Source organism: Heterobasidion irregulare (assembly GCF_000320585.1).
Source record: "Heterobasidion irregulare TC 32-1 unplaced genomic scaffold scaffold_02, whole genome shotgun sequence".
Classification (NCBI taxonomy): Eukaryota; Fungi; Basidiomycota; class Agaricomycetes; order Russulales; family Bondarzewiaceae; genus Heterobasidion; species Heterobasidion irregulare.
In genome coordinates, this window is record NW_009258198.1 from 178,738 (window position 1) to 198,591 (window position 19,854).

The following is a 19,854-nucleotide window of genomic DNA, read 5'->3' on the forward strand; positions in this document are numbered from 1 at the left end:
GCTCGCGCGATGTCGAGAGGGCTTGAGGAGACTGGGGATCTTAGGCGACACGACTTTTCATCAGCGGCCATCGAACACGCTTGCTGCGTGCGCCGGCGCCGTCACCGTGTAATCGACAAGTTCGCTTCCAGGGGTTCCTCGGCTTGGGTGTCCCAGTTACTTATGCCTCGAGAAATGGCCTCCTCGGCGCGCGTGCGGATGTTTACTCGACCCCAGGTCTCGAGCTGAAGACCGGCCCTCGTTCGTCCTGGCTGACTCCTCGTCCCCTTGGACCTTCGTCGACCATCGTCGCTTCCGTGTCCTCTACGCTGTTGGTCTGTCCAGTGTCCCGCGTGCACTGCAAGGTCCAACAACTCTTTCCCGTACTGCTGGTATAGTCGCCAAGATGTTTTCCACAGGTTCGCCATCGTCGATGCAAGGTGCGTATGTTCCATGCGTTCGAATGCGATACACGTAGTCACTAGTGTCATCGCTGTGGAGGTGGCCCTTCGTGCAGGCCTTTGAAAGTTACGAACTGTGGGGCGCGGTGCAGTTCACGTCGTCTTATTCCTGCCGTTGAGCTCGGTACTCTGTCATACGAAGCCTCAGGCGACCGTTTGGGGCTTCTCACTTTGGCTCTGCCGCATACCTTCGCCCGCCGTTTATACGTCGACACGTTGATCCCGACGCTTTCTGGACCTTTGTGGGAGTCGAGTCGGCGCTGGTGTGTGAATATGCCTTTGCCTAGATGTAGAACGCGGATCTCAGCTATACCTCGGTGCACGGCAGACAGGGTCTGCGACATGATCATTCATCTGATGATTCGAGGGAGGATCGACGACTCATTCTCCTTCGTCCTGCAGCGTTTCAGTGGCTTTCATCCTCCATCATCCTCGTTCCATCAGCGGGTCGAATGCATCTTGGATGAATGTAACGAGCCAGGGAGCGGACGTGCGCCTCGCTGACAGCGAGCCGCATGGCGTGCTGACCACGGAGCGCCTGCCTAGAGCTGTGCATTTTGGGCTTCCGTGCATGCACTCAATGGTTGTTCTGCTTGGCGTTAATGCGCTTTGCTAACGCTCATTCTTTTTTCCCTAAGAGGATTGAGTTGGCGCTGGGTTGCTCGGGCCCACCTTGCAGACGTGCACAAGAGTGAGCTCGAACCCACAGGCCCTGCGCAAGCTATCCCGAAGCAAGGTTGACGATCATGTTCTATGCGGTGTTCCGGGGCGCCTGGCGGTGAGATCGCTTTGCCCTGTGATCGCATGTCGTCGTCGCCATCATCAAAAGCTTCCCAAGCACCTTCAAAGCCTCTCCCTGATCCTCACGCTGATGCGCAAGCGCACTTTCACTCTCGCCTTCGCTCTCGCCTGCACCTCCCGACCCGGCTAGACATCGGATAGAAGCGTGGATCGCTTCGTGCGCGTGCTGTCCCTTAATCGCTCCAAGGTGACTTCCAACCAGGACTCCGCCCGCACATACGCACGCCGCCCGTTTCACGCTCGGAGCGACCTGGAGATGCATGTGTCGGACGCGGGCGCGCTGGACCCGGTGCGCAGGCCGAGGGCGCATTTCGAGGACATCACGGGGTATTGGAGGTAAGGATCTGCGCTGGTATCGATGCTGGCCTGTCAGTGATGCGCCTCCTGACAGAGCCGGCTGAGACTCGTGCGCGCTCGAGGCGCAAACTCGGTCTGCTCCTCGGCGTCAAGTTTGACGAGCTCTTGACGGACGTGTACGACGAGCTCCTGCGACGGAAGGGAAATGAAGAGGGAAATGCACGTGTGTACTACTTTATCTCGGTCTCGAGCCCACGGTGCATGTGTATTGAAGGTGCGATCTCATCACAGCCTTCGTTCCTCATCTTCCCTACCAGGGCGAGTTCCACCCCAAGCGTGTCAGCCATCGTCACTCGCTTTCGAATCTAGGAGACTCCGCATTCGCAGACTTGGCAAACGACGTCTGTTACGAACTCTTGAGGCGCCACCCGGAGATCGAGCCTCAGGTGCGTCTGCAAAAATCTCATCTCGAGTTTTTTTGGGGGACTGAGTAGGTTTCTAGACCGCTGAGTATCTATTTGATGAGCCAGTTTCTGGCGACGACGGCTGGGAGAGCTCGAGTGCCCTTCGTGCATCCAGAACGAGCACATCTTCGTCGCTTCCGTCGCTGTCCCTTGGTTCGGCAACTCAGTCCTCGTCGACCCTGGCATTCTTGTCGCTGATGTCCGAAGAGACCTTCCCACCCCACACCCGCGACATTATGAAGGGGTACGCGATTGTTCCAGAACGGGACGACGAAGACGACGGGGACGGGCTGTCCTTCGTTTCGGACGTGCACCCGTCCTAGATCCCGCAGAGCCCCTGCAGAATTTAGACATCGAGCTGATCGTTTTCGAAGACATCCCTGCGGACAATGCAGCCGGCGCGCGATCAGAGAGTCAACCCTCGCTGCTCCCACAGGGTTATATCATAAATACAGTGTCCGATACGACGTCCACGGTGTCATCTCTGGGCAGCTCGACACGTTCACGTATTACAAGGAGCTGCGCGAGGCCCGCGCTGATTCGGATTATGAAGCGATATTGAAGCGGCTCTGGAGCGAGTGGCTCGCTGCGGGGGCATCGGTGGGCATTTTCACTTTACTCTCATATTTAGGTGACTCATCCGTTCTGTGCGTACAACAGCTAGCCACTATTGCTGGGTTTGTAGTTGTCGTTCTATGAGACCTCTTGGTGCTGACTGCGCCTCCTCCGCTGTGATTGGATGTTTAGTTTCAGCTTCAGCGTGTTTGGGTATACACCTGATACTGTGTTTGGCATCGAGGGGTTTGCGAAGGGTGCGGTTGCGTCCTCCAGCGTCACGGCTGGGATCGGCATATGCGTCGACGCCTGGTTCCTCGCGACCTACAGCAGCGCTAACGCACAGAAGTTCAAGGTACACTCCGCGTCCTCGAATGTGACTCGTTCCAGAGACCATTCTCGCATGCCCACGGTTATCCGCACAGGCGCTCGCCACGGACGTCTACTCCTCGTTCTTTTTCTTCTCGATCGCATCGCGCCTGCCCGTCCTGATGCTGCTCTGTACCTCGGTCGCGGTGATGCTCCTGCTGTTCGCTATCGCGTGGTCGAACTGGGGCGACGTCGTCGTCGTCGCGTCCGTCTTCGCGTTCACGGTGTACTATCTGCAGTATATCGTCCTCGCGGTGCACTGTGCGCTGCGCGCCGCGCAGTGGGCGGTGAAGGCGGCGCTTTGGGTGTGCAGGACCGTCGTGCACGCAGAGGCTGGCTCGGTGCCGCTGCAGCTGTATGCTTGGCTCGTCGGCGCGCATATGTGGTGAGCCGCAGGCTGTGACCCTTTTTGAGTGTGTACTCTGGCTGTTGATTTCGGCTTCCTCAGCCATAGGACTGTCCCGCAAGCAGCATCTGTTGTACGTACACCCGGAATCAAATCCCGCGCGTGAGGGTGCTGGGGGACACCACGCTTTTTTGGGGTTTTATCCTGCGCGCGCGTGTTAGAAGGACCCATGACTAGTGCCTTAGACGTCTGTGGTCCCTCGCGAGCCCAATTGATGTAAATGCCCCGTTAGAAGTCCTGTCACAGAGGCTGCAGGTCCCGCAGACCGTATATTGCGCTTGCGTCGCGACTCGTATAGTGCGTAAGTTACGGTAGGTCCGCTGATGGACCTTGCGCATTGATATGGACAGGCGCATCAGTGGCACTCGGTAGCCCGCGGTCGATAGCGACCACTCGGATGCGGTGATCTATTACATTACCTCTTGACAAAATTCGCAGATGGCCCTGCTATGTGAGTGATCTGGCTGTGCATGGTCATGGTGCGCACGTCGCGGATGGACTGGTCAATCAGAGCTCGATATGACTGTGTTTGGCTGAAAAGAAATATCTGATACCTCAGGGAGTCTAGGGTGAGAAGGCTCGAGCGGGCCCACCCACTACTTGAACCTGCTTGAACCTGCGCTCGACACGCGCCTTGAATTACTCCTCTATTCGACTTGGGGTCCACATCGTGTCTGCGCCGGACTGGAAAATGGGAGAGGACACGGGGAGACGCCCAACCAGGTGAAATTTGGGTAGCCGTCGGCACCGCCACACGTGATTGAGATACAGTACATGTGTGGACGGGCCGGAGGGGACCGGTGGATTGGAGATCGGCGGCGATCGCGACGGAGGGCTTTGACTCCACTACCACAGTGTGATCCACGGTTTCACTTCCTAGGCTAGCTTGAGAAACGGCCTCCTCGACACTCGTGCAGAAGACCTATCTATATCCCTTGATTTAGGCCGATGAACCACGCACAAGCCCCGCTTGCAGGCGTATACAGCAAGATATGGCCAGCACGAACGAAATCTTCGTAAACGGTTCATGCTCTATCAAACAGAAGGTTCAACAGACACGCGGAGATCGATGTTTCGCGGTGCTCGCGCGATGTTGCAGAGCTCCAAGGGAGCGCAGCCTTGTGCTGATACGAAATGACGACTCCCCATCCGCCATCGAACACGCTCTCTGTTCCGGCACGGCCATCACGCAATCGACGATCTTACTTTCAGGATTTCTTCATCGTTGTCTGTTCGACCCCTCCTCCTCCGGGTCTCGAAACAACCTCCTCACAACCCAGTCCCCGACGCGCAGGTGTGCATCACAGGCACTCCTGCTTTCTCCTGTCTGCTGCCCGTGATCTCAAACCATGGCCCCATCGTTACCTCTCCTCGACATGTGCACCGTCTGAAGATCATGTAGCAAGGTGTGGAGGGGTCAGCGATCTGGTGGCGAGCATTTCGTACGATCTGGTGGCGTGTGCTTCCGAATGCGTTGGATATATCAAGCATCTCAGGCCGACCCGACTTTCGGTTTGGTAGGTGATTGACGTCAGGACAGTATACCTGCTTTTCTGGGTCACGAATTGCAGCGTTCTCGACCCGCCTTACCTTGGCGCTTCACGGTGCTACCGAATCCAGCCGCTATCCCGTCACACTTACGTGCACGGCGGACAGAACACGATTACGGTCTGTGATCCCTTGTGAAATTGACACGATAATTGGTTCGATAACGATTTTGTCAAGTGAGTCCTTGTGACTTGTATACTAGCCCGCTACTTTATGAAATCGAGCTAATTTACAGAGCTTGCTAGTGCAAGTCGATGGGTATGCCCCGCTTGATTTATCATAGAGCTGGTATTGTTTCTGATATTGGATATCCCAAGTCGTACATTAGGTGCGGCATAGTGTATCCCGACATTTTCTATCAGAGACGGCACGGGGACCATTCCAATTCTCACTCCGACCTCGCCGACTCGACATCTGCGCCCAGACTGGATCTGTGGCGTGACGGGACTGTGGGATAGAGGAAACAAAAGTATTGCTATGTGCTACGTGATAAATCAGATCCTCAAGTATCAAGTTTTACTTTGCCGATCAGCTCCACCCTGAAGGTCCTTAGGCCCACCACCTCCCTTTGCAAAAATTCACTGTCATACCCACGGACACGACCAGTTCCAGCGCCAAAACCCACGATCTTATCAGGACACACTGGTGCGCGTCGTATTATCGAACGGCATTGGAAGGAGCTCAGTCTTCCTCGGCTCCTTGCACAGGTTTTAGCTGATGGACTGGGAAAAAACCAGAGAGATGGTGAACGACGGAGCCTTCACGTTCATCCAAAGGTGGTTAGAATGTCTGCGGCAGGGTCCTTCTAACGACTCAGGGGAGGTCTGCACTGCCGCCCTGGTGGGATACGGTATTGATATCATCGTCCTCCGCCGCGGGCTATGTCGCCGTAAGACCTCTCTCTTGGCGACTCAACAACGCGGACATTCGCTGATAGTGACTGGGCGAAGCGAAGGCGAGCAACCTGTGCTCGGAGGAAGATTGGAGGGATCGTCGACGAGTTCTACGAAGGTAAGAGAGAACGAATGTCGTACCTCAGAACTACTTTATTAACTATTTTCACTCTCTCCGGTGCGAATCTGTGTTTCCTGCTTGCCGTACGCGTGAATTCCACAGGACTGAAATCAGCAGGACCTGACTCATGATGATGCATGGTACATCTCACTGACGAGGTTCAGGTGAGCAATCACACGGACTAGGCTAGCGCAATGGCGGTGTGATGGCTCTGCTGATCCATCGTCGTAGATCGACCATGCCTCGAACCTCCCCATATACAGCTCTTCCCACAGGCTTGCTGGACACGTCTGACTGGCTCTGGCGCAGTCCTCGTAAATTCCGTTCGGACGTCCTGATCGGAAAGATTCTGGGGTGTGATTATTTTTTCTCCGGATGGGCACACCGTCATCGCGGAAACGCACATAGGCGGACACATGATGTTCAATGAAGCGTCGGCACGGAACAAAGAATCCGGTCTCTGAGCGGTGATGACTCTTGAGGCCCAACAAGCACTGCCTTGACGGACACGCAGAGGCCCTGACGGACTTCCGCACGGCCTCATGAGTTCTCTCCTTCCCATCCGCTTCGATAGAGAGGGGCGATGGTATGGCCGCGTTGGCGCAGAGCTCACAAGTCCAAGGCGACGTGCCTTTCCGTAACATTGATGCGGGGGCCGGGACGCGGGGAAAGGAATGGTGTGTTTGGCCGCCTGGCCGACGGAGGTCTGGATAGTAAGTTACACATTGGCCATTGCGGAGCACAGGACAGCACAGGAACTCATAACATACGAAACGATAGCATACGCATATGTACTTAAGTCTAAGCATGCGGTACGCCGTAATTAGACTAAAATACAGATTTTTTTGAAAAAGTTACACATTGCCATGATGAGCACCTGCACCTATACACTGCTGATGATTCTTCGAAATTTTATCATAAACTTTAGCATATCTTCACAAGGATAAACGAGGCGACGAGAAGTATATATTTGTGTAGGTGTTTTCCAAGGCTCAGTCGCACAGACGATAATGATGCTCCAATCATCTGACACAGGTTGGCTGGACTTCCTTTGCTGCCTGAAATGATGTCAGGGAAGACGGAGACAACTCAGTGACTGTTAAGTTGAATTAAAATCATGTTCGAGCAAAACACATGGATGACTGATTTTGATTGCACAATGGATGACTGTCAGCGAAATTGACTCCCCTCTCTCGTTTGAAGGCGAGATCCGTGCCTGGCTGGTCCTTCTGCGTTAGAACATTGTCTTCTTTCAGGCCCACTTCATCTATCCTCCGTGGACGATCTATACCTTAACTAGATTGGTGCTCGGGAGAGAAGATTCAGCTTGAAAGCGTCCCTTTTCATGGTTCATTGTGCTGCGTCTCTCACGAGTTGACCCATGTTAGTAATCCGGGTATAGGGTACAAGATCAGTACTTTCGAAGCAGTGGTATGCTGGATATAGTGCACAGATCATCTCGCTCTTCCGTCCTCGGCCTCGGATTTCCTTTCGTGAAGACAACCCAGCCGAGGCACAGATTTGACTTTTGTGGGTGTTGTTGATCAGGAGAGTGTTTTACAACGACGATGCTAGAGTTTATTCAGATGGATAACAGACGTGTAACGAACGCTGAGCAAGCTATTAGAATTTCTGTTCATGCTCGGGGTCGTCAGACCGATACTAGCGAACGACATGGAGTTGATCTTGAAGCCAATGTCTTTCTTTCCCCACCCAGTTCCGTGGCATTTCACGCTCTTCATGTTAATGCGGAGGTTTCTGGGTGGACATTGATCGGTCATATACGGGTGCGATGTTACGTTTGTCGAGCATCTTGATTCTGCGCTGATTCTTGCCTTCGCACAATCCACGCACAGATCAATCTTCGTCCGTTCCGCCATCATACACAATTGCACGTGGGGGCTGATGGTACCGTGCGAGCTTGTAGCATCGGTTGGACTGCAGTCTAGACACCCATTGTGTATCATACAAAATGTACACAGTTCATCGTTGAGTGCTTCGTCTCCCTGCCTCGAACGTCTCCAATAACTTGTCATCTTTGCGCATTCTCACCGTGTATACCTCTACCAAAGACATGATGGGGAAACCGCTGCCCAATCAAGGACGCCCGCCGCCGTCCGTCCGTCTGCCACCTCCAGACATCTCTCACATATTTCGAGATCCCAAGGGTAACCTAGATGCGTATATCGTGGTGGTGAAAGCGTCCAGGGTCAATGCGACAGCACACGACCATCATTGGCTGCTCTGCTGGTTAGTTGCACAGGATGCGTCGGGCCCGGTCTACCACGAGCTGCAGGCCGTGCACGAGGCGACGACGGGGCTACCGCACCTAACATTCTGGGGCCCACGGACGGGCTATCTGGGTGGGGTGACGCGCCAGTCGCTGCACATACCGCTCGCGAAGCTGACGCCGGCGCAGCGCGCGGCGCTCGACAAACTGTCGTGGGAGATTCCGGTCATGGAGCCAGACGGGCATTGGAACAGCCGAAGCTGGCTCCGTGCGCTCTTGGACAAAGCGGTCCGCGAGGGCGTGCTCGCTCGAGATGTCTGCGATGCGGCGCTGCACAAGGCAAACCATGCGTATGATGTCATACCGTACGTATTTTCCCTGACAGTTCAGAAACCTGAGCGATTTGCGTCGATCTACATCATTCAGACCCTCTTCATCAGATCTAAAGTCGGCCGTCGCCTAGGATAGTCGTGATCGCATGAACTATCTTCTCAGATCTGGAATAAGCAGCGATGGAGATGCGGATGCAGACCGCAAGAAATGGGGAGTGTAGGGGATGGCGAGAGCAGCTTTAAGCATCCTGTATGGCATGGGGTAGAACGTTGTATCAGTGGGGATGTATCGTGAAATAGTTCTCTGATTATGTATTATTTGATAGAGTCGTTAGTCCTCTCAGTTCCGTCGCTTCAATTATTGCATCGATAGAATCTATAGTTTGATATGAATAGCACTACTGGTGCTAGAAAGTCAGGAGATAGGCGTGCTAGAATCTGAGTGGTGACCAGCATCATTGACCTTTGCCATGAAAATCAGTGTCAACTTTTTCGAACAGCCATACTTTTGTCCGGGCCTGGAGCTGGTGTTGAAAAGTCTCCAGGGTAGTCCAGATGGCTTGAATTGCTCTTGGTGCGCTTGGTGATATTGATGGTGGTGTTAGCAGTCGTTGAGATCAGATGATTCAAGCGCACGATCGGGCTCTAAAAGCTCAAGTCCGAAAGTCCGCCTCATCCCGACCCGAGTGCGGACAAATTGGCATTCAGCACCTACTCTCGCCTACTCCCCATTTTCATCATCTGTTTGTTGTGAATTTCCTTCTGAGAGTTTGGACAGAGTATCCCGCCAATTTTTCCTGATCATAATGTTGGTTTGGCTCGTCTCTTGAAAGTTGTATCCAACACCGAAATCTGCTCGCAAGGTTCGACAGGTCGCTACTGAGATTCCGGCGGGTCCCATAGGCTTTCTCGGATGACTGTGGATTAGTAGATGAATTTTAATCTCAAGACTTGCTTGCATGGGGTGCGATAGCTTTTTTTGTCTGTATCACCCTCTCGGACGGTCTGATCATCGGATTTCATTGTCTTGTTCTGGCAGGCAACGATGGCACTCCTGCTTTAGTGATGAGATTATCTTCTTCCAACTCCTCTCGCACACTATTTTGCTGTGTGGAATCGCTTGGAGCTCCCTGGTCTTGTCGTTTTATGGCTTCCTGCATCCTTTGCGATCAATGCCAACTGACTTCGTCCTTGAACCATCGATCTGTTGTAGTCCGGTGATGGTCTCTCCCGCCTTCCACTTGCACCCCCTCCACCGAAGACTGCAGAAATAATCCAGCGGAGCCATTTTTTTCGCACTGGTCACTGGGGCATTTGACGACGTTCTCGAGCGCTATCATCCTGCATCTTCTGCTATTTGATCCTAGAAGTGGATGTCTTAGTATCACTACCAGCGTCTTTCTGGTTTTTTTCTAGATTTGGACTGCTTTACTCATCCCATCCATCGCCCGACTTGTCTCCGGATGGGCACCATCGACGTATCCAATGTCACTCCAGCTGGGACGACAGCGAGCTGATATCGATGACATCGATACAATCCTCTTCTATCTAATCCTCCGCTTGCTATTCATGTAATTCCCGCACGTACTGGAACCGCGGCTTATCACGACGCGTCGTGCGATCAAGAAAGACGATCTGTCGTCGTTCGCTGACGCGATGTACTTGTATATAGAACGCGAGTACATGTGATAGCAGGCATACATCACGGGATATCAAGATTGTTCTCTCGTGGGTATCTTCGTCCCTTGAAGCCACCTCTTTTGTTTATCTGGTCCCTCCGTAGCTCCTTGTTGACAACGCCTTCTCCATTCAGATAGCTGTAGGCTTCGAACGAGCTTCCAATAGATCAGAGGCAAAGTAAAGACCCTTCGCGGGCACTGCGTATCTCATGTGTCTCACCCCATGCGGACGCTGGAATAGGAGCTTCGCGCATCAGAATTCGGATTCGATGACCGATTGTTCAACGATCATAAGCCAGTACAAACTTGGTTCCCTCCGGGTTCTGCTGGCTGTTCCGCGTCAGTATCTGTCCTGCTGACTGCTCTGTGTCCCGTTTTGTCCTTTCTAGGACCTTGCGACACAGCTGCCCACCGCACTCGATCGAGGCGGAAGGACGGTTCAATACATCCACGACATAAGTCACAAAGGTTTCGCTCTTCGGCCCTCGCCACGTCTTGGCCATCATTTTTTTTACAACCTGGCCACATTGTTAGCGATCAGCGTTGACGTGTCTGATGCTGCATGAAAGGTTTTGGCCACTACCGCCCGTGCTCCTCGTGGAACCTCTTGCTGTATGTCTGCTTTTCAAGCCCTTCCACTTCGATGATAAGTCGCGGCTACGCAAAGGTCCGACGAGTCACCTCTGGCATCCAGCCGGCGAGACTGCTTCGACAGATAGGGCTCACACTCCGTCGTGTCTCATCTGCAGACTTCTAATCTCCTACTAGAATTCATTGTGCCTGCTGTACCTAATCGAAGCTTGCCACACATGGCCCGTTTTTTCTCTGGGGATCTAGCTTTACCATAGTCTACTATCCTATCACCGCTTCTACCCCTTCGTTCCTACCAGATCCCACCCCATCCTGTGAATGGCGAACTGATCGAACGTGACTCACTGGCTGCATACGAATCCGGATTCTCTCCTAGCCTGAGTTCTATAAAGGATCCCATGCGAGCAAGTACCAACCAGTCCTCCAGAGTGCCCTGGCCCTCTAATCTCAGTCCGCAACCTCTGCCACTGAACCTGTCGCTATGGCTAGAACCACACTAGCCCTTCTGTCCTTGCTCGCCTTCACTGGTGCGTACGCGACGCCCCATGTCCAGCGTACTATGCGCGTGCATGAAAGGCGTGAGGAACCTCCCAGTGGGTTCGTGCAGCGCGGTGCTGCACCAAAGAACGCAGTGCTCACGTTGCGTGTCGCGCTGACACAAAACGATTTTTCGGGGCTCGAAAAGGCGCTATATGATGTGAGTACTCCTGGAAGTGCGCAGTATGGACAGCATCTATCAAAGGAGGAGGTAGGAAAATAACGTTTTCATCGGTACTCGGTCAATGACCATATATGTCTCTTGGTCGTCAGGTTGAAGCGTTCGTGGCGCCTTCCGAAGAAACGAGTGCTGCGGTTCAGTCGTGGCTATCAGCAAACAGCCTTACAGCAACGCCTATCTCTCCGGCTGGCGATTGGCTTACGGTCAATATAACTGTTGAACAGGCCAACACACTTCTCGACGCTGATTTCACGACCTTTACAAACGAGGCAACGGGGAAGGATACCATCCGCACCCTGTCATACTCTGTTCCTGCATCGTTGAAGGAAGCCATCAGCTTCATACATCCTACAATCGCGTGAGTCTCGCCTTTTGTTTTTCTATCTCACTCGGAATTAACATGCTAGACTTCCAGCTTCCCCATCAAATCAGTAGGTTCCCCTATCAAAAAGGGTGTCGTGAACGTAGTTAAGGCCAAGTCATCTGCAAATCTGACCACCAGCGCTGTTCCGGCTTCTTGCGCGAGTGAGGTCACGCCGTCGTGCTTGCAGGCGCTTTACGGCATCCCGACGGCCAAGGCAACGCAATCGTCCAATAAACTGACTGTTTCCGGCTTCATTGAGCAGTATGTTACCAGCGCTTCTCTTCCACTCGAAAGATCAAGTCCGATCGAATACTTTTTACCTAACAGATATGCAAACCAGGCTGATTTGGCGGTGGGTCTTCGGTTATTCGATTCGTGAATATACCAATAGAACTGACGAGACGGCTTGTTCAGAGCTTCCTGCAGGAGTTCAGGTCTGACCTCACGGGAACCACGTTCACGCTTCAAACACTTGATGGCGGAGTGAACCCACAGTCTGTGGCAGATGCCGGTATCGAAGCGGTAATGCGTCCCTTAGTACATATGGAGAAGTGGCTTCAATCTAATTATTGACTCGGACGTGCAGGATCTCGATATTGAATACACTGTTGGCATCGCCTCCGGCGTCCCAATCTCATTCCTCTCGATCGGCGAAGACAATCAGGACGACATCGATGGGTTTCTCGATGAAGTCAACTTCCTTCTCAGCGAATCTGTCATTCCGAACGCCCTGACGACTTCCTACTCATTCAATGAACCAGACCTTCCTGACAGCGTCGCCACGTGCGTTCACGCTTCTCTTATACTCCACTTGCTGTTCTCTGACTTCAATGAATTGATTCCCCTTGTCTATGGTACAGGAGCTTGTGCAATGCCTATGCTCAGCTCGGCGCGCGCGGCACGTCGATCTTCTTTTCATCTGGTGATGGTGGTGTGTCTGGTGGACAGTCGCAAGACTGCACGACTTTCGTGCCGACGTTCCCTTCTACATGCCCCTTGTAAGCGCACTTGACCTGCTGTATGGAGATTATTCCAATCATGTCGGCAGCATTACCTCTGTCGGAGGTACTACAGGCGTCAACCCGGAAACTGCGGCATCTCTCTCTTCCGGCGGCTTTTCCAACATTTTCAGCAGGCCCTCGTATCAGACATCAGCTGTCTCTTCCTACCTGACTGCGCTCGGTTCCACCAACTCCGGCTTGTACAATACTACTGGCCGCGCATTCCCCGACATGGCAGCGTTGGCGACTGACTACGTCATTGCGTGGCAGGGTGATTTCTGGCTCGTCGATGGGACAAGCTGCTCGACCCCACTCTTTGCCAGTCTTGTGTCCTTACTCAACGACGAGTTGGTAGCGGCCGGAAAGAGCCCCCTTGGATTCCTGAACCCGTTGATCTACTCGTCGTCAGGCGCGTTCACGGACATCACATCTGGTACGTTGTGCTTTCAATACCGCGGGCCTTCGTCGGGTGACACTATGCAATACAGGTGACAACCCTGGATGCAATACGAATGGTTTCTCTGCGACCGCAGGTTGGGATCCTGTATGTCCCACTTCATTTACCTACGCTTTTTGTCTGCTCATGCAAGTGTTTGTTCAGGTGACTGGCGTTGGCTCCCCGATCTTCTCTGGGTTGAGAACTGCTGCTGGATTGTGATGAATGAAGTCATTGGTCCGCATTTACTCTTTCGATTTCTGCTCTGCATTGCGCTTGGGGATAGCAGTAGGTAGAACAATGTTTTCGAGAATGAATGAAAAACATTGCGATGGGTTTTTGTACGAGCCATAATGTTTTGAGATAGTATCACCAGGACATCCAGTCAGAGCCCAATCGCTGTTCTCAGTGCTGCATAGTTAGGCGATCCGAGCCCAGTGACCTACATACGACATAAGTATCGTGCTATCAATCCAAAATTGAAATCAATACTGACCGGATCCCACCCTACCAACGCGGGAAAACCATTCGTATCGCACCCCGGGTTGGAACCTTTCAAGACACGTCAAAACGAAAGAATCAGTGCCTGGATTCATTTGGAATATTAATCCCTTTGTACTCGCCGCTTTTGATATCATTCAGCGCAGCCGAACCAACTTCGGAGTATAGAAATGGATTCAAGAATCCAAGCGGGCTTCGTCCAGCACTGATGAGCTCGTCGTTCAAGAGGGAAATGACGCTTGCGAAGATAGGGCTAGAACAGCTCGTGCCAGCGACGAGGACGGAACCTCCTGCGTCTATGATCTCGACTCTTTGGCCGATAGCTGCGACGTCGGGGAATGCACGTCCCTTGGGGTTGAACAAACCAGCGTTCATGCGACCGAGTTGCGCGAGATATTTCGATACCGCGGCAGCTTGATATGCCGGCTGTTCAAAAATGTTCGAAAACCCACCCGATGAGAGCGCCGCCGCCGTTTCTGGGATAGACTCAGTAGCACCGACAGTTGTGATACTGCAAAAAATATAGGATCAGAAGAGCAGATAGTAGGTCAAAAATCACACGTAAATCACACGTACAATGGGCAACCCGATGGGAATGTCGGCACAAAAGCCGTACATTGCTGTGGTCGAGCACCGGCAACACCACCGTCACCAGACGAGAAAAGAATTGAAGTACCACGAGCGCCAAGTTGTGCGTATGCGTAGCATAATTTGCTGTTGAGACATCAGCAGCAGTCGCATTCAAGCGACAACTAATAATTACTTCGCCAGAGCCCTAGACACTCCGACCTCATCTGAACCGTAGGATGTGGTCAAGACGTGCGGAGGGTTTTCTTGTTCAAGGAGAAAGTTAATGATGTCCAGGAATCCGAATAGAGCGCCATCGTTGGTTTGGTCACCAACAGAGATGAAGATGTTCGGTACATCGGACGCGAGGCCAATCGTATACTGCACATCTAAGTTCTACAATCAAAAAGGAAAAACCTCAGTTTCTCCCGCGACGCGTAAAATATTGATGTGCGATATTTACAGCTTCGATTCCTGCCTTTTCGGACTTTTGGTCGTTCATACCACCGTCCAGTGTCTCTAGTTGGAAGGTCGTATTACTGGGAAGATCAGGCCTAAACTTGTTCAAAAATGTCTGCCGACAGCGTGTATCAGTGCATCATGCGTCATCTAAAATTTGAAGCCTTTGAGACGTACCCGAAGGTCAGCCTAGGAAAAATATATCAGACGAATAAAAGCTGGTGAGAGACTTCGAGACTCACATTATTCGCGTTCTGGTTTAGGAAGCTCGCCACGCCCATTTTATTCGAGGACTGAGTGGCACGCGTGGTTGGAATCCCATAGAGGGCTTGAAGGCAAGCGGGAGTAATCTTCGTCGCACATGATGCTGGTATAGAGTTGCGTGAGGGGCTAGTCATTACAGTCTCTGCTCCATCCATTGGCACTGGGACCAACAGCGGCGGCCCATACAGCTGAGTCGGGAACCTATAAGGCCGCAATGGGTGTGTCAGCGCATATAGACCGTTCGTATCAAGGGACCTACGTGATTGTTGGGTGAATAAAATCAAGATGGCCACGCAGTGCTACAGGTAGAGAATAGTTGAGTGTGCGCACTACCTCTTGGCCTGTGCCTTCGTCCTTGAATGTGCGGAAATTCGCATGGAGCATAGTGTTGGCTTGTTCAATAGTTACATCAATTTGAAGCCAATCTCCGGCGGGAGATACGGGAGTCGCTTCCAGACCGTAACCGGCAAGCCAGTCTGCAACCTGCTTGATACTATCTGGTGAGGGTGCGACGAACTTTTTGACCTAGGATAGACCATACGAGCGTATGAGATTATTAGTTAAAAGAGGAAAGGTGAAGACATACCTCGCTTTGAGAGAGAAATTGGCCGTATGATACACTATCAGGCGTGCTCACGGCGTAAAGCATATCCTCGAGACCCTTCGGATCGGTCTGTACGAGTGACAGACGTAGACTCAGACTATGATTGGGAGGTGCAACCCCATTTGGAACGAAACCATGCGGGGGCGCATCGCGCTTCTCATGCAAGCTCATGCCGTGTGGCATGAATGGCGATGCGACGATAATTGAGACTAGAGAAATGAGAACCGCAAAATTAGACAGCATAATGGCAGGCGGGAATGTGATAGAGCGGGGTGGCGCTGTCGAAGAAGATGGTAAGTATGAATTTCGAAACCAGCTGGCCAGTTTTTATCAAGCAGTCGGTGTTTTGCGGGCGTGTTCGTATAGTTTTGAGATCAGGCAAGACTAAAACGACAGCCTCGATGACGATGACAAATGTCACACAATATGCATTACCCTCGTTATTTGTTTGAAAACAGGCCGTTGCGGACACATTTCAGTACATCAGAGTCCAACAGCCGTTCTAAGCGCAGCAAAGTTTGGCGTTCCAAGGCCAGTGACCTATAATGCAAGATCAGAAAAAATGAAGACAAACAAGATTTTGCGAGTTGTGAAAGTAACACTCACTGGATCCCATCCAGCTCTTGCAGAAAATCCGTTAGTATTACAGCCTGGGTTGTTTCCTTGTGATGGTATGGTCTGTATTCATAACCACGAGACGTCCAAACCAAATCAACGCACCTGTCGTGATGTCATTCAGAGCACTAGCACCCGTCGAATACAAGAATGGGTTCAGGAAGCCAAGCGGACTCTTCCCCGCGGCGATTAGCTCATCGTTCAACAGCGCGACGACACTTGCGAAGATAGGGCTCGAGCAACTCGTGCCTGCAACAGTCCCTGTCTCTGCATCCCAGACAATTTCGACGTTCTCCCCCATTGCCGACACGTCAGGGAACCCGCGTCCCGAAGCGTTGAACTTGCCGCTGTTGGTGCTGCCGATAGCATTGAGGTAGGTGGCGTGCGCGGAGGTCTGATAAGAAGGAGTGCCAAAGTAGTTGGAAAATCCACCAGAGGAGAAGTCGGCAGCTGTTTCTGGTACGCCAGTGGTAGCCCCGACAGTAGTGATGCTAGCCGAGAGCGCTTCGTAAGTATATATCTTGTAGCGATGAAAGAGATGGTGTGACATACAACGGACAACCGGCTGGGAATGGGGGAATGAAGGTTGTGCAACTCTGACTCTGACCACCAGAGACACCCCCATCGCCAGATGAGAAAAAGATAGAAGTCCCACGGGCACCAAGTTGTGCGTAGGCGTTGCACAGATTACTTGTGTTCGCATTGATGGCTTAATAAAATAGAGATGTAAAAAAACATAAGGATCGCTCACTTAGCAAGCGAACGGGAGACATCGCTTTCGTCAGCTCCATAGCTAGTAGTCAAGACCTGAGGAGGGCTGGTCTCGCTGAGCAAAAAGTTGATGATATCCAGAAAACCGAAGACACCGTCATTAGTGTTGTCACCGACTGAGATGAACACGGTAGGGACCCCGGATGCAACACCGATGGTGTATTGGGTATCAAGGTCCTGCCATGGAAAGAAATTTATGTCATGCATGATATAAAATTCTGCAAGTAAACACGCACTGCCTCGATACCAGCTTGGCTTCTAGTTTGGGTGTTGGTTCCGCCATCCAAAGTCTGAAGTGTGAAAGACGTTGAGGGCGACAAATCTGGCCGCAATGCAGTCAAGAATTGCTGCATGGAGATTGTCCAGCATGAGTGTTCGATACATCAGCTGAAAATTAGAGAAAATTTACCCTGAGATCCGCCTGCGAGTAAATGATTAATGGATGGTCGGTATAGACCGCAAATTGATGTGACATACGGAGTTCGCAAATTGGTCGATGAAACCACTCACTCCAAGCTTGTTGGATGACTGCGTCGCAAGCGTGGTCGGGATGCCATACAAGGCCTGCAAGCACGCGGGGGTGATGAGAGTGTTGCATGACGCAGGGACCGCATCGCTGGACAGGTTCACTGCCGGTATGATCCCCTTGGGGATGGGGATCGAGGCGAGTGGTGCGCGAGAAAGCTGAGTCGGAAAACTGCACGGTTGGGACGTCAGCGTTCACAACCCATACCAGCACTGATCAAGATATTTAAAAAGAGAGGGTTTGTTAGACACGCACGTGGTAGTCGGATGCACGAGGTCCAGATGCCCCTGCAGTGAGGCAGGAATTGAATACTCCAAGGTCCGCACGGCCTCCTTCCCTGTATCTACATGGGTAAATGTTGCAAATTCAGCAGCAAACAGTTCGTTGGCCTGCGCGACGGAGACGTCCACTGCGAGCCAGTCGCCCGCAGGCGAAATTGTGCGGGGAGTGAGCCCATGTGCGGCAAGCCAGGTAGTGACGAGTTCAACGGTTTCTTCTTTCGGTGCAACAAACGCCTCAACCTGTAGTCACGATGATGTCTATCAGTATCGCTATGAATATATGGAGCATAGACTGGAGCGAAAAAACATCACCTCTTCCTTAGTCAGGAACTGACCATACAGCGCACTGCTTGGGGTGCTGACAGCGTATAGTGCGTCCTCGAGGCCCTGGGGATCGCTCTGCACGAGCGCGAGGCGGAGGTTGAGCATCTGACTGGCGGGCGCAGCTGCGGTCTTGACGAATCCGCGAGGAATAACCTCTCGGCGTTCGTGGAGGCGCATGTCGCGCCCCCCGAGTGGAGGTATCGCTCCTGCAAGTGCAAAGAACGAGGCAATGAATGGGAGTGCGAGGGAGTTCAGCATATTGTGTGATGTACGCAAGGACGAGCTGTGGAAGGGATGTATACCCTTGGAGAAAGAGGAAGCGCTAATGGCCTTTTATACGATTTTTTTGGTGTGGGTAGACGTTTGATATTGCTGGCAGAGAGGACAGAATTTTTTGCAGCCATGTTGAAGAGCACTTCTAGGATCAATGGGAAAAGATAACAGCGCACGAATCCTAAGAAGGATGATCGGATGGAGCTTACCTGGAGGAGGTGTGATGGAAGCTTACTGGTGTGAGTGCTCTCCCTGTATCAGCATTGACAAGCCTCTTGAGCATACGGATCGTATGTGGGCGTACTGTGAGCAGGCACAGGGATAGGGGAAGAAGTTCAAGATAACAAGAACGGAACGGCGAAACGACCTTCGGGAGAAGACGACGTATAAATCCCAGCTGTATACCTAGATGGACGGCCGGAGTCGTTTGCTTATCTCGGAGACCGATACAAGAGACGAGTTCCATTCAAGCACGAGTTGCGGATCGAGGTGTGGGAGGATGTGGGGACAAAAGCCACACGCCAAGCCGGATAAGAGCGACTTCGTTGTTGTAGTACTCGCCTGATAGCAAGAACGGACAAGATTGTGGCAGATATACGGCACGGGCTGAACGGACACCTGACATATCTGTGCACAGTCTAGCAGTCCACGAGATCAAGCTCATTCAACTTCTATGATCATTGCATGTGTTCAGTAGGCATTAATCCCGCTGCCTTCGTGGTGCACACACCTGACGGTAGCCTCATACATCTCACAGCCAATAAGCTCAGTGTAATTGCTTGCAGTCCCGATGCCAATGAAAACGATCGATGTCGCCCTGTCGGACCTATATATCCAGCGTTGATTCAATCAGGCCCATTGAGAACGAGTGTAAGTGTTTGAGTCACCTTACAGTAAACGATTGATAGTACACCGAGGGTTGGAAATCTCTGATCTTCCCTATTCAAAGGACTTGATAGAGGAAAAGTCGATCAAGGTGTCTTTGGTTTCGGACATGACCGGGCGTTGTTGTCGCATGACGAATTCCCACGTGCTTCAACATTTCTTCTCCCAATCAGCCCAGCCGCTCTCTGACTACTCACGAGTAGCGACCTTGTCCTAGTGCTCTGCTTGACCTGCCGCGGTGCCGTCGTCGCTTGCCTGTTGTCCGATCCTGCTCTTCAGGTTATGTGTGCGTGTACAATCGAGCGTGCACCCTCCGCAGAGAGAAAATGCGTCAGATACTGACATTCGGAGACCGCGGAGGAGATTGAATGAGAAATGCCAGCCTTCTGTCTCTGAGTGACTAAAAAGTACATCTTTTCACGCTGCGTCGCTCCTCATCGCTCTCACCCATTGTTCCGAGCTATTCATCATTCACCTTCCACCGTTCACTCACAGTCTGTCTCGTCCTGCCTGTTCCTCCATACGGCTCGCTCGACATG

At 52.2% G+C, this 19,854-nt stretch overlaps 10 protein-coding genes across 10 annotated transcripts; 6 read left to right on the plus strand and 4 right to left on the minus strand.

The window, feature by feature from the left end:
* Positions 1 to 101: 101 nt before the first annotated feature.
* Positions 102 to 784, minus strand: HETIRDRAFT_101165 (uncharacterized protein; the record flags this gene model as incomplete). Its single annotated transcript, XM_009543649.1, has 3 exons — positions 102 to 486; positions 538 to 569; positions 629 to 784. 3 exons carry the CDS (start codon positions 782 to 784, stop codon positions 102 to 104), a joined length of 573 nt encoding a protein of 190 aa, XP_009541944.1.
* A 407-nt stretch (positions 785 to 1,191) lies between these two features.
* On the minus strand, positions 1,192 to 1,551 carry HETIRDRAFT_101164 (uncharacterized protein; the record flags this gene model as incomplete). Its single annotated transcript, XM_009543650.1, has 1 exon — positions 1,192 to 1,551. The coding sequence occupies one exon, from the start codon at positions 1,549 to 1,551 to the stop codon at positions 1,192 to 1,194; it is 360 nt and encodes a 119-aa protein (XP_009541945.1).
* A 192-nt stretch (positions 1,552 to 1,743) lies between these two features.
* Positions 1,744 to 2,325, plus strand: HETIRDRAFT_168663 (uncharacterized protein; the record flags this gene model as incomplete). The annotated part of the gene is made up of 3 exons (XM_009543651.1): positions 1,744 to 1,812; positions 1,856 to 1,984; positions 2,041 to 2,325. 3 exons carry the CDS (start codon positions 1,744 to 1,746, stop codon positions 2,323 to 2,325), a joined length of 483 nt encoding a protein of 160 aa, XP_009541946.1.
* Positions 2,326 to 2,759: 434 nt separating this feature from the next.
* Positions 2,760 to 3,186, plus strand: HETIRDRAFT_243307 (uncharacterized protein; the record flags this gene model as incomplete). The annotated part of the gene is made up of 2 exons (XM_009543652.1): positions 2,760 to 2,912; positions 2,983 to 3,186. Coding segments are annotated over 2 exons (357 nt in total), but the record flags the coding sequence as incomplete, so codon positions are not given.
* Positions 3,187 to 5,696: 2,510 nt separating this feature from the next.
* On the plus strand, positions 5,697 to 6,581 carry HETIRDRAFT_407338 (uncharacterized protein). The gene is made up of 3 exons (XM_009543653.1): positions 5,697 to 5,891; positions 5,997 to 6,058; positions 6,126 to 6,581. The coding sequence occupies exon 3, from the start codon at positions 6,133 to 6,135 to the stop codon at positions 6,322 to 6,324; it is 192 nt and encodes a 63-aa protein (XP_009541948.1). The 5' UTR covers positions 5,697 to 5,891; positions 5,997 to 6,058; positions 6,126 to 6,132; the 3' UTR covers positions 6,325 to 6,581.
* HETIRDRAFT_438145 (uncharacterized protein) lies at positions 5,697 to 6,589 on the plus strand (the record flags this gene model as incomplete). Its single annotated transcript, XM_009543654.1, has 3 exons — positions 5,697 to 5,891; positions 5,997 to 6,058; positions 6,126 to 6,589. Coding segments are annotated over 2 exons (201 nt in total), but the record flags the coding sequence as incomplete, so codon positions are not given.
* Positions 6,590 to 7,968: 1,379 nt separating this feature from the next.
* On the plus strand, positions 7,969 to 8,592 carry HETIRDRAFT_115476 (uncharacterized protein; the record flags this gene model as incomplete). Its single annotated transcript, XM_009543655.1, has 1 exon — positions 7,969 to 8,592. The coding sequence occupies one exon, from the start codon at positions 7,969 to 7,971 to the stop codon at positions 8,590 to 8,592; it is 624 nt and encodes a 207-aa protein (XP_009541950.1).
* Positions 8,593 to 11,207: 2,615 nt separating this feature from the next.
* HETIRDRAFT_44515 (serine protease S53) lies at positions 11,208 to 13,467 on the plus strand (the record flags this gene model as incomplete). Its single annotated transcript, XM_009543522.1, has 10 exons — positions 11,208 to 11,474; positions 11,537 to 11,802; positions 11,860 to 12,069; positions 12,136 to 12,160; positions 12,223 to 12,330; positions 12,395 to 12,591; positions 12,669 to 12,806; positions 12,857 to 13,242; positions 13,298 to 13,353; positions 13,411 to 13,467. The coding sequence occupies 10 exons, from the start codon at positions 11,208 to 11,210 to the stop codon at positions 13,465 to 13,467; spliced, it is 1,710 nt and encodes a 569-aa protein (XP_009541817.1).
* A 163-nt stretch (positions 13,468 to 13,630) lies between these two features.
* HETIRDRAFT_115474 (serine protease S53) lies at positions 13,631 to 15,883 on the minus strand (the record flags this gene model as incomplete). Its single annotated transcript, XM_009543656.1, has 10 exons — positions 13,631 to 13,687; positions 13,742 to 13,797; positions 13,899 to 14,257; positions 14,323 to 14,460; positions 14,510 to 14,709; positions 14,777 to 14,887; positions 14,950 to 14,961; positions 15,015 to 15,237; positions 15,296 to 15,561; positions 15,623 to 15,883. The coding sequence occupies 10 exons, from the start codon at positions 15,881 to 15,883 to the stop codon at positions 13,631 to 13,633; spliced, it is 1,683 nt and encodes a 560-aa protein (XP_009541951.1).
* A 240-nt stretch (positions 15,884 to 16,123) lies between these two features.
* HETIRDRAFT_44412 (serine protease S53) lies at positions 16,124 to 18,334 on the minus strand (the record flags this gene model as incomplete). The annotated part of the gene is made up of 10 exons (XM_009543520.1): positions 16,124 to 16,180; positions 16,247 to 16,302; positions 16,361 to 16,746; positions 16,808 to 16,945; positions 17,007 to 17,203; positions 17,263 to 17,373; positions 17,436 to 17,447; positions 17,504 to 17,723; positions 17,808 to 18,073; positions 18,146 to 18,334. The coding sequence occupies 10 exons, from the start codon at positions 18,332 to 18,334 to the stop codon at positions 16,124 to 16,126; spliced, it is 1,632 nt and encodes a 543-aa protein (XP_009541815.1).
* Between the last annotated feature and the right edge of the window lie 1,520 nt (positions 18,335 to 19,854).